The sequence below is a fragment of the Vollenhovia emeryi genome, unplaced genomic scaffold (genome assembly GCF_000949405.1).
Source record: "Vollenhovia emeryi isolate VEMERY1.0 unplaced genomic scaffold, V.emery_V1.0 DF939234.1, whole genome shotgun sequence".
Lineage (NCBI taxonomy): Eukaryota > Metazoa > Arthropoda > Insecta > Hymenoptera > Formicidae > Vollenhovia > Vollenhovia emeryi.
In genome coordinates, this window is record NW_011967132.1 from 525,843 (window position 1) to 538,756 (window position 12,914).

Below are 12,914 nucleotides of genomic sequence, written 5' to 3' on the forward strand. Positions count from 1 at the left end.
GATTTTTTTATACATCTATGCATTTAGTGTTATATTATTTCCTTGTATTTTCTTGTGAATTTCCATGTACTTATACATATACTTAGGTATGTCGTGCCGTTTTTATGTAACACGATTTTATTCTGGAAATTCACAAGAAAATACAAGGAAATAATATAAAACTAAATGCATAGATGTACTAAAAGAGGCAACTTGGCAATACCCAGCGAGAGAAATGACTCGTCGATCGATGTCGAAACGATGTCGAATCGAAACCGACTCCGTCAAATTGACGTCGACTCAACATCGTTTCGACATCGATCGACGATTCGCTTCTCGCTGGGTAAGTACCGTATTTAACAACGCAGGCTAGAAAATTGGGAAGTTAATCGAATATATTATTATAATTAATTCTATTTAGTGCTATTATAAATTACAATATTCTTATATTTTCTAAAATTTTATTCTAACTCTTTCTTTAAGGTTAACAAAACGCTCTTCTAGCACTAACGTATTGTTCTCCGACGATGAGAAAATTGAAAAACTATATTTTCCTTTGTCCATGACAAATATTGAAAACTTCTTCGTCTTCCATATGTGATTCGAGTATTTTCCTTCGGGTATGCGTAATAATATCGTTTCTACCGCGCGCTTAATATTCTTCCGCATAATTCCTGACAATCCTGACAATTCTTCGTTAGCATGGACCGTCGTGCCTGTAAGCAATGCCTGCAACAAAAACCGTCTCGTTAACCACCTTGGAAAGTTCGATCGGTCATCGATCGAGAAACGCCTCTATCCCGAGAGTAAACTGTGTCCTCCTGCATTCTCTATCGTCGCGTTTCAACACTCGAGGCTGCATGAGTTACGATCTTAATCGAGACAATCAGCGTCGTCAACGTCGCACACGAATATCGCGATTTGTCCTGCGACGTAATTGTGCTCAATAGATTTTATCGCGCGGGATCGCTTCTTCCGCCGTTTGAGATGCCGCGACAGCAGGACATTCTCGCGTACGTAACAGCGATGTACCCGGATAGTCCCCAAAATTGCCGTAAAATTGCGTTTTTCCTGTTACGTCGAAAATCCACGCTCGCACATCGGGACAAAGTCGAAATTACGCGAAACGCGCGCAATTTTACGCGGCGTAAGCAGGTTAATGAGCGAAGAGGGAATTCTGAGTGAAAATACCTTGGCGCGAACACGAACGGTGCGTGAAGGGAAGAATTCGTCCGGGATTTATCACAGATACGCAGTATGATGTTACAAATCTCACCTCTTTCCGGGGAGCGTAATTTAGCGCACCAAAGGGCCTCCGGGCTCACGTAGGACTTGCCGTCGGTACCGCACACCGGCTCTCTGTGCTCCTCTTCCGGTACCGAACCGCAAGGGTAGTCATCCGGCCCGGAACACGATCCGTGATGCCTCAGAAACACATCTGCGGAACGCGCGATATCATTGTCCTCGCGTAATAATTCAACTTCATGAAAAATCAATGACGTAAAATGGTAAAATCACATCTTTCCCCTCTAACGTTGAGAGCCGCTTATTATCCCTTCGTGGAAAGAGCTTGCCGAAATTCAAACTTTTCGCGAGCAATTTTTATCTGTATTTTCGAAACTTCACGAATAATTGGAGCGCAATGAAAATGGCTGGATTTCGAGAGACGCTAGTCGACGATGTATTTAAATTGGGCCGCGACCCACGCTTGGATGCACCCCGAAATAGCATTCTGTTCAGCGTCGAGTCTTTCACTTGCCATCTATCTTGCGACGCAAGACTCACATTTATCGTGACGAGTGTGGCATTGCAAGTGATGTATACTCTGATACGTGCGGCCGTCGTTCCCGCAAACCTCGTCGTCCGTAGTGAAGGCGTCGTTCACGTATTCGCCGTTCGGCAAAACCGTCGTGTTCGTGTGCGCCTGTATGCAGGACTCGTGGCTGTGCGTGTCGCACTCCCCGTTGGAAATTACTTTCAGATCTGAATTAAAGAAAGTGCATTCGCAGAATTTCCGTATTAAAAATTAAATCGCATTCGCGCGCTCCTCAAATTAAAAAGCAGACCGCGTGCGCGAAATATGAGCTATTGAATGGAGAAACTCATCGACGAACTTTATGAATAAACGACTGTTGCATAAAGAAAATTATTTCTATATTCTTCGACCGGTAAATGAAAATTTCCGTTAAAACGAGCAAAATCTGCGTACAATTATTTCTCTGTGGAATATTGCAAGAATTATTTGCTTTACGTGGCAGAATATTTTATTACTCACGTGAGCGATAACAAAGAAAGACAAAAGGATTCGGATAAGTGACTCCATCCGACGCGCAGACCGGATTCCACTCGTATCTCCCTTTCGCGAGATCACAAACCGCCTGGCCATAAAGCTGGTGAACAAATTCCACGTGGCAACCGCCGTCGTGAACAATTTGCAATTCTAGAAAAATAAAAAAGAGATCCTAAGAAATTGTGCTCGCGAAAAGTCAATCAATGAATTATCACTGAAAACCGTGAATAGTCACTGATTTGCAATTATAACTGGAAAATAGCGACTGTTCATTGTTTTCAGTGATAAATTCATTGATTGATTTTTAAAGAGCACGGTAAAAAGTATGTAAAATCACATACATAATAAGTGCAGCGGTTATTAATAGCGGAAATATATAAATTTGTACTTTTACCCAAGAAATTTTACATGTAAGTTTTCACGGTGAGTGTATTCCAAGACTAATCAAGCATGCAATGGCTGCGATACGCACATGATATTTTCCAATTGTGTGATTTCTCGTATGATTTGCATACTTATAATAAAATCTAAATTTACGGTTATTATTTTAACCCTCGCCGCGACTGTTCTGAGTGCTCCAATTTCTCCCTTCCAAGAATTATGATAATTCCGCGTATATGAGATAAATCTGATATACATATTTCGCCACGATTCTTCCGCGCGTTAATGAAGTTAATAGAAAATCGCGTTTGAATCTGCATGGCTGTCACAGTGACGGGAAACTATCTTGATTCGGATGTAAATCGTAATCCATCGTCCGCAGAGGGATAACCGGGTTATGCCGGCGAAACATTTAGTTCAAAGCGGGGCTCTAAATTAATTCAGCACCGTCGCGTCGCGAGACTTAAGAGAGCGCGAAGGTACCGGCGCGCGGAGGAGTTTGAACGTTATTTCCGACTACTTGCCGGCAATTAGGCGAATCATAACTAAACGCTTCTGCATAACTTTCGTCGTAATCCCTTACCGGGATTATATCGTTGCAGGCACTTGAGCTGCGCCGCGTTTTGATAACTGTGCCCGTTATTAGCGCAGACCGGATTCATCCCGTAATGTTTGGTGCCACCTCGGTAGCAGTGATCGTTCTGGGGACAGTCCGTCATTGGCACGGCTGTCAGGTCTGAAACAGAGAACAATTTGAATGGGCAGTGAAAATGCTCGCGATTAAAGAAAATACGAAATGCGCTAATTGTAAGATCTTTCGGGTTTCTACGCCGGAGAGAATTTCCTCTTAAACAATGTAGAAAAATTGCGTGACGACCAATGGCTGGCGTTAAATAATTCTTTACGTTTCCGCTTAAAATTTACCCCGAAAAGTATGTAATCGTGGGCCAACCTGGTACTTCGAAGAACTTTGAGAGTTTTTGGAAATTTTACCATATACAATTCGCAATAAATTTAGAATAAAATATTTAGACACTAACACCCTGTCACGGCTCTCAGTCCTTTATTCCTTCAAATTTGTGTTCATCACATTTGAGCCATACGAGTTTTATTAATTTGTTTACCATATACTTTACTAGAAATTATACTCAGTATACATTTTACTAGTAAAGTGTATGGTAAAATTTCAAAAAACTCTCACAAAGTTCTTGAAAATGCCAGTTGTCCCACGATTACGCGATTTTAAATTTTAAAAGAAAATTCCCTCCGTGTAAGAATGAGATCTAAATGCTCGTTAAATTATCCGTAGTTAGCCAGAAACGCAACACAAATGCAAATGGTAAAAGATATCCCTCTTGGTAAACAAAACAGTTAATAAACTGAGGAAACTTTAGAAAAATAAGGAAAGGACTCGGAGAAACGTTACGACGCAGATTAAAGTTAGCGTCGTCGAACTTTCGTCAACTTTAATTTGAAACTCGCTCGAAATAAATATTAAATATACGCGTAAAAAGTGAGACGGTGAATATTGCTTACCCCTCGAGTGCCTGTGACGAACGCACAGTAGAGATTGCATATTAGTGTAAATCTTCTGATCCGAGCCGCAAACCGGCTCGTAATACAGGTCGACACTGCAATATTCTTCGTTCTCCAAGCACGGGCCGGAATGCAACGTGGCAACTAAAAAGAAAATGTTAAATTAGACGGTCGGAAAAATTTCAAACGGCATTTTTTTTTTTATATTTCTGTAAACCCCTTTGCGTGGCCTGCAATTTATTTACAATGCATCAACGTCTCATTATTATTCCAATATTTCACGTGATCCTTACGCGCTATGGCGTGTCGTTAGTTTCTGTCGATATGTGGAAACCAATACATTAATAAAAAAAAAATCCGTGACACACTTAAGAAACACTTTGCTTTTGATTAATGCATTTAAATATATACTTATAATACTTTATAAGACTTGTAATGTTCATATTTATATATTCATGAAGCACGACTTATATTAGCATCTCATTATGATTCCAAAATGATATGCGCAACACGACGTTTGCTTTTTCTTTCTAATTGGAAAAACAAGATGCACTTTACCGGTCTCGCGACTGTGATGATTCTTGCAATCCAAGTAAAAGCTGTTGGCATACGTCACGCCGTTGTCGCCGCACACCGGACCGCCGTACATATCCGATTTGTCGAAAATCGTACAGTTCTGATACAGTGCCATCCTGTCGTCCAAGGTAAGCGCGAGTCCCAATTTACCGCACATCCCGATCGCTGCAAAAGATTTCCTTTACAATTCGCTGCGTAATCTCTTTCGCGTTTTCTCGAGGGAAAATCGATATATCTACGCGTGAGATCGGTTAATAAAAGTCGTATTAAACTCGGGCGAGAAATATCAATGAAATCCGAGCTACCGAGAATAAGAAGGCGAGGAGAGACGCAGCGCGCAAGTGGAAACGACATTATGCTGCGAATGCAGTTTCGCTCGTTGAAGAACCCGCCGCGACTAATGCCCGGTCGTGCACCTGCGTCGCTCTTCTTCTTTTTTTTTCGTCTCGATTGGATATATTGTTATGCATTCCTCTCGCCGTAATAATCAGGGAAACTCGATATCGAATACGTGTCACTGCCAGGCAACGCTAGCGAAATCAATCGTAACAATGCGTCATTATTGATCCCCGCGCCGCCAATTTGTCCCGCTGATTTAAACGTGATCTGTCATGTAAATTAATATTTCGCCGCGTAAAAACACGTCACGGGTAAAACGTGTTTTACGTAATGCCTCGCCTTCGTCGATACCACCGGCGAATTAGTCAGCGTCAATTAAAAAGGAGTGACGCAAATTGAGAAGGACTGACAGCAGAGAAAAGGGGAGACTCGTTATTTTCAATGATTATTTATTAATATCACGTTGATATCGTGTGCATGTGTAATTACAAAATATTAACAGTGCGCTCAATCCCTTAATTTGCATTTCAACTTTTCTCTTTCGTGCTTGAAAGACAAAAGAAAAGACACGCCATTCTTGGTTGGTTTGCGAATTATTGTTTATTATTTTAATTTTTTTTTAATAGTGCATCGTAGAGCAATTTGCATTATCGGCAGGTAATTGTTCGCGTTACCAACGTGAGGACAGTTAAATGTTATCCATCGAGTGCGATTTACCGAGCGAGTCTTCACGTAATCTAACCTCATATTTTTCTTTTCAGGTAAACTGACGTTCGCTGCGGCCAACGAGGCTCCGTTAATAATTGCTCAATGGCATTCCGTCGATAACCGCTCGGACAGCTCGAGATCGCGCGCCCGAGCAAGATTCATTCTCGCGCGGAATTCGACGGACGGCGCGTGACGCGCCGGCGCCATCTTCGCTCGTGGCACAGGCCACGTCCTAACTTCATAGCAGGAGTGTCGTGTTTGGGGTTCTGTTAATGCGATCGCGGCGATTATTTCCCACCTGCTGGACTGGACGCGGTGATTAATCAACGGTAACGAGATGGTACGTAGAGAAACGTCGGCGATACGGTACGCGGGTAGAACGGAGTCGACTCGTGTTACCGGAGTAACGGCACTCGTCTCGCGTTGACGTTTGTCCTCCACGTAAAAACACGTCCGCCTCCCGTCTCGCTTCTCTTCCGGGAAAGGAGTAAATTTAGCGCGAATCGTAAACGTAATATTCAAGTCCACTTGATGCTGTAAAAGTGCTCCTCTTTCCCGATTGAAAGAGAGGAGCGGAAAGGCGCTTGAAAACATTTGTAGTGTCAAGCAGCCTTGGAATAAAAACTGTAGGGCGACAATCTCGACGGGAAATTTAAAGAAAAAAACGCGTACTCGCACGGCGAATTGTAAATCGAGGATCCTTTCCCTCAGCCTCTAAGATTGGACATCAAGCGGAAGCTGACGGCCAGGTCGGACCGGGTGAAGAGCGTCGATCTCCACCCGACCGAGCCATGGATGCTGTGCTCGCTGTACCAGGGCAACGTCAACATCTGGAACCACGAGACGCAGACCCTGGTGAAGACGTTCGAGGTGTGCGACCTGCCGGTGCGCACGGCCAAGTTCGTGCCCCGCAAGAACTGGGTAATCACCGGCTCCGACGACATGCAGATCCGGGTGTTCAACTACAACACCCTGGAGCGCGTCCACTCGTTCGAGGCCCACAGCGATTATGTCAGGTGTATCGCCGTGCATCCGACGCAGCCGTTCATACTCACGAGCAGCGGTAAGTCGAACGACGGTGACTCTGCGTTGAACTGTTTGCCCCCGGCCAGTTTGTACCACGGCGACGTTTCTTCCGTACAGATGACATGTGGATAAAATTGTGGAACTGGGAGAAGTCCTGGATCTGCCAGCAAGTGTTCGAGGGTCACACGCACTACGTCATGCAGATCGTATTCAACCCGAAGGACAACAACACCTTCGCCAGCGCGTCCCTGGACAGAACCGTCAAGGTGTGGCAGCTCGGCTCGCCCACGGCCAACTTTACCCTCGAGGGTCACGAGAAGGGCGTGAATTGCGTGGATTATTACCACGGTGGCGACAAGCCGTACCTGATATCGGGGGCCGACGACCGATACGTCAAGATATGGGATTATCAGAACAAGACCTGCGTCCAGACGCTGGAGGGCCACACGCAGAACATTTCCGCCGTGTGCTTCCATCCGGAGCTGCCGATCGTTCTCACGGCCTCGGAAGACGGCACCGTGAGAATATGGCACGCGGGAACGTACAGGCTGGAGTCCTCTCTCAACTACGGCTTCGAGAGAGTGTGGACCATAGCGTGCATGCGTGGCTCGAACAACGTCGCCATCGGATACGACGAGGGTAGCGTCATGGTGAAGGTCGGCCGGGAGGAGCCGGCCGTCTCGATGGACTCGCTGGGCGGGAAGATCGTGTGGGCGCGTCACAGCGAGATCCAGCAGGTGAACCTGAAGGCGTTGGGTGAGGAGGCGCAGGACGGAGAGCGATTGCCGCTGGCCGTCAAGGACATGGGCGCCTGCGAGATATACCCGCAGACCATACAGCACAATCCGAACGGCCGTTTCCTGGTGGTCTGCGGCGACGGGGAATACATTATATACACGTCGATGGCGCTGAGGAACAAGGCGTTCGGGCAGGCGTCGGAATTCGTGTGGGCGGCGGACTCGAGCCAGTACGCGGTGAGGGAGAGTAACACGACGGTGAAGGTCTTCAAAAACTTCAAGGAGAAGAAAAGCTTCAAGCCGGATTTCGGAGCGGATGGTATGGCGTCGTTGCTCTCGCCCCATCTCTCTCTCGCTCTCCGCGTCGACTCGACTCTTAACGTAATCGTTGTCGCTTGCAGGCATTTTTGGTGGATTTCTGCTCGGCGTATCGTCCGGGTCCGGCCTCTCCTTCTTCGACTGGGACACGTTGAAGTTGATCCGTCGCATAGACATACAACCCACGCACGTGTATTGGGCCGAGAATGCCTCGCTGGTGGCACTAGCCACGTCGGACCAATATTTTATACTCAAGTATCACGCGGATGCGGTCGCCAATGCCACGGAAAACGCCGAGGACATTGAAAATGCGTTCGAGGTACGTTCGTACGTTTTATCTGCATGCTGTCTTGTTGTACTTTTTATCTCTAATCTTTATAAATAATATTTTCAGATGATAGCGGAGATGAGCGAGGTGGTGAAAACCGGCCTGTGGGTCGGCGACTGTTTCATCTACACTAACAGCGTCAATCGCATTAATTACTTCGTCGGCGGCGAGGTGGTCACTGTCTCCCATCTGGACAGACCGATGTACCTGCTGGGATACGTACCGAGAGACAATAGATTGTATCTTTGCGACAAGGAACTATCGGTCGTCTCGTACTCCTTGCTACTGTCGGTGCTAGAGTATCAGACCGCAGTCATGCGAAAGGATTTCGAAACTGCCAACCGAGTATTACCGACTGTCCCGAAGGAACATCGGACGCGAGTAGCTCACTTCTTGGAAAAGCAGGTGTGTGCTTTAATATAACGATACATTTGTTGTCGCATCGACGATGACATCGCGAGAACTGTTTTCACCCTCGTCTTCATTTTACAGGGCTTCAAGGAACAAGCTCTAGCGGTGTCGACGGACCCCGAGCACAGATTCGAGCTGGCGCTCGCGCTGGGGAATCTCGCGACCGCGCATATCCTCGCCAAGGAAGCGAACAGCCAGCAGAAGTGGCGGCAACTGGCGTCCCTCGCCACGCAGAAGGGCAAACTCTGTCTGGCGCAAGAGTGCCTGCATCAGGCGCAAGATTTTGGCGGCCTATTGTTACTGGCGACCAGCACAGGGAACGCAGACATGATACAGAAGCTCGGCACGGTGGCGAACGAAACGGGCAAGAACAACATTTCCTTCTTATCGAACTTCATATTGGGCGATGTAGACAAATGTCTCGACATCCTGATCAAGACCGACAGAATTCCCGAGGCCGCGTTCTTCGCCAGGACGTACGCACCCAGTAAAATCTCCTCCATCATCAAACTGTGGAAGGAGAAACTGTCGGCGGTGAGCGAGAAAGCCGGGCAGAGTTTGGCGGATCCCGAACAGTACGAGAATCTTTTCCCCGGATACAGAGAAGCCCTGAAGGTGGAGAAATTCTTGCGGGAGGAAAGCAAGAGAAAGATTCCAGCTTCTGCATTTCCTACCGTTACGGTACGATTGCGTTACAAGTACTAACGATATTAACAAGAAGAATCCGATATTAGAGTCTCAGTTATCGATATGGATTGCGGCGAACGTCGAGATAAACGATTAGTAGCGCGTTAAGGCGATTGATCGAAAAACAATAAACTGTGATAGCATTAACACGACGCAAATCGCCGCGCCGAGGCCAATCTAGTGCTCGTCTCAATCGCGAGCGACAGGTATAATAACAGCAACAAAAGGACCGTGAAGGAGTTGAATAATATTTCTATAGCAGTACTCGTAATCACGTGATAAAATCGGGTCACGCTCGTTACTGATAATCCAAATCTCACATCCCCGCATCTTTGTTATCGCGTCGTTACAGCCCGGGAGAATGTGGTATATTAATTTTACAGTCTAACACCGAGCGGAAACCGTTCGAGGAGATGCTGGCCGCCGAGCAGTCGGGCGCATTTCAATACAAGGGCGTGAACAGCATCGTCGAGATCGAGGAGAAGTCGACCGAAGCGATGCTCGACAGACTGCAAGATCTTTCGATATCGGGCATAAAGGACAGCGTCTTCCTAAGTAAAGCAACCACGTCCACCGTGCATCCAGAAGTACCTGAGAAAGCGACGGCCAAGCCCGCGAGTAGTGCCAGGCCTCTCACGGTGGACGACGACGACCTAGACATCGATCTGGAGATCGACGATAATATCGATACTACAGTGAGTGTGGTATATTGTTCGTAACATTTCTAAAATAGCTCGACGCACATGCTCGGACATACGTATGATAATTTTAACTCTGCCAGCGTTCTCCGTACATGTCTCGGTTCTTCGTACTCCCTTTTGTTTTGAAGAACGTACGTTCTATAATTAGGAACATTCTACGGTTAAAAATGATCGGATTTACTTTAAAGCGAATCTATATACAAAAATTGTAACGCGAGCGTCGAACCTTGCGGCAAGATCGTTGAAGATAAGCCGAAGGCGAAGGAGGCGCGAACAAATAAGAGTCGGAGGGCCTGCAATTAGGCGACGGTTTAATGCTCTTAAATATGAACGTAACTTTAGACGGGTATAGCATTACCAAAACACGGCAAGAAAGGGGCTGCGCGACGTACATACATGCATAAATCCCGCGTGCACGTGCGGAATACACCGAAATGCACGTCGTATTTACATAACTCTTATACGCGTACTATATATCGTGAAGCAAATACACGTGTAACGCGATTAATGCGTCGCTGAAAAATAATAATAAAATCGTGGTGCAAGTGATTTAAGTAACGGTAATGCAAAAAAGTAGCGAAATATCCTGTTGAGCGAGACACTCTAAGGCCCGGTTTCACCAAACGTTGCTTTCATCTTAGTTTAATTCACGTTTGTCTCTTTCTAGGGTAGCAGTTGGAAAGGGACAAAGAACGAATTAGGCCAAGCGTAAAATTAAGCGACATTGGTGAAACCGGGCTTAAGTCTATTAGATGATTTCGTTTAATACTAACGTTGTGAAATCGAAGGAAATATTTCTCCAAGTTAAACTCCCTCTCTCGGGAGAGGAATTTAGACATTTAGATTTATACAAGCCTCATCTGTATCATGATGCATGCACATATGTGCAACGCGAAAATCGGCGACAGATCATTAAGCTCGGCCCTGGTGTAACTGATACGGGCCGCGGGAGAACAGTGGTATACACACACACACACACACACACACTCGCTCGCTCTCTCTCTCTTTCTCTCTTTCTCTCTTTTTCTCTGCGAGCTTTTGCGAAAGGCCTCGGGGGGCTTGTTTGCTGCGAGGCAGTCACGCCGCATTTTGTTTACAGACTTGTTGCCATAACACACGACTCCGGAGTCGAACTGTACCCCTCCTACTATAAGGTTCCGACCATTACTACGTTTTGTCACGCTCTGCCTCCCTTTTTCCCATTCACTCGCAATGGTGCATTTAGGAATACCTGCGTTTCGATATTTCTCGCGTTTACGATTTTGAGAGAGAGAGAGAGAGAGAGAGAGAGAGAGAGAGAGGAAGGAAAGGGATTGTAAAATTTAAATGATTTTTTAATTATTTTACAAACACGACGATTGAGTATGTTCCGTGGCAGTTTGTTCAAGCATTGGGGAACATTTGTAAAATGATTGACTTCTTTTTTGTTCCAGGGTGTTAATCTCGATGATGATCTTCTCGAAGAAGATTAACCGTTGAAACGGGAGATGAATGGCGTACATCCGTCGTACTTTCATTCTCCTTCTGTCATCAGTCATTCCCCGCGAGAAAAGTGGAAAGCGACGAGAGTATTAAGATTATAAAACTTACCCCTGTGCGCGAGTGTGTTTGTATCACCGCATGGATTAGCGAAGATAATGCAACGTATTTGCCGTATTTGGTTAACACCAGCGAATAATTAAAAGTTAAATATATTGTTAATATAAATAATACGGAAAGTATAACATATGCCCGTTGTACGCTCCGTTTTACCGTTGACGTTTCCGTTTCCTCGTTTCCTAAGCGCAAACAGTAAAACCGTTTCATCCTTGATTTATCAAACACGTGTAGTACATCTGTAAAAAAAAGAGCCAAGTTTGCGAAATTAGAAATAATCCTTATTAGCGATAATTTCTTGACGCCAATAGGTCTCCAGTTGTACGTCCAAGGCACGGGATTTCTTCTCGAGTGCGATTTCGTGAAGGCACGAATAAATGACGCGATATTATTTCTCGATCAATTTGAAGCGGACCTTAACGGAGTTTTAATTTGTTAATGCCAGTTTCTGGCACTGCAGATTAACTTTAATCTCGGTTTAAATCACTTCTTATATTTTTTAATTCGTAAAGCTAGAAAAGTAAGTATATAAAGTATAAAATATATAAAAAGTAAGTTGAACCGAGATTGAACTGCGTTGGTAGAAATGAGCTTTAGACAGATAAAGTGCGCAGATACTTCACGAATGCTGGACAATGAACTCTCTCACTCGCGCGAAAGGATCCTAAAATTGCCGAGGGGCGAAGCGCCGTGCATTTCCAACTTTGGACATCAGCTGCGCGTATTTCGTCACGTTGCATTTCCCTTCGGATTTTCGGGCCGGCCGGGGAGTGCGTGCGTAAAAGCGCGGAGTCGAATCGATACACGCGTACGTGTCACAAGGTGCCGGGGGGAAAAACAAAGAGGCGCAGTTAGCACGAGCCGGTACGTGCCCGGCCGTGCACTCACGAAAGAAGGAACGGGCGTGCGTGTTGAGGCAAAATATACCCGTTATTAACGCCAACAGGAAAAGGAGGCGCGAAGAGTTAAACTTGTCTGAGTGACCGAGGAAATAGCGCACATTTTTTCATAGAGAGAGAATAAAACGCTATTGATAATGTATCTTATTTCTTTTTTCAATTTAATTATGCATCATTGTCCTGCACGCGCGGGAAGCGCGCGTTCTCCGTTGCATAATGTTCGAAATGAACTTGCACATTTGCCGACCGCAACGTCCCCGAATATATAAAATACAAAACCAATATGTAGCGTGATCGCAATAGAATTATTTTAAAACGTTGATGTTAAAACGTTAACGTCGCGGTTAATTAAATTATCGCCATCGCCGAACGGCTGCATTTAGCAGAAAAAGCAGTTGTAAA

General features: G+C 45.5%; 2 protein-coding genes across 2 annotated transcripts; one reads left to right on the top strand and one right to left on the bottom strand.

Moving 5' to 3' along the window:
• Window positions 1-337: 337 nt before the first annotated feature.
• Window positions 338-5,319, bottom strand: LOC105560298 (serine protease inhibitor dipetalogastin-like). The gene is made up of 8 exons (XM_012009296.1): window positions 5,068-5,319; window positions 4,745-4,927; window positions 4,187-4,330; window positions 3,234-3,386; window positions 2,255-2,419; window positions 1,765-1,962; window positions 1,256-1,417; window positions 338-708 (listed from the first exon to the last, which is right to left on the bottom strand). The coding sequence occupies exons 1-8, from the start codon at window positions 5,114-5,116 to the stop codon at window positions 677-679; spliced, it is 1,086 nt and encodes a 361-aa protein (XP_011864686.1). The 5' UTR covers window positions 5,117-5,319; the 3' UTR covers window positions 338-676.
• A 703-nt stretch (window positions 5,320-6,022) lies between these two features.
• On the top strand, window positions 6,023-11,838 carry LOC105560302 (coatomer subunit beta'). The gene is made up of 8 exons (XM_012009303.1): window positions 6,023-6,149; window positions 6,521-6,872; window positions 6,953-7,891; window positions 7,974-8,209; window positions 8,285-8,623; window positions 8,711-9,310; window positions 9,700-10,011; window positions 11,451-11,838. Exons 1-8 carry the CDS (start codon window positions 6,147-6,149, stop codon window positions 11,487-11,489), a joined length of 2,820 nt encoding a protein of 939 aa, XP_011864693.1. The 5' UTR covers window positions 6,023-6,146; the 3' UTR covers window positions 11,490-11,838.
• Window positions 11,839-12,914: the final 1,076 nt, after the last annotated feature.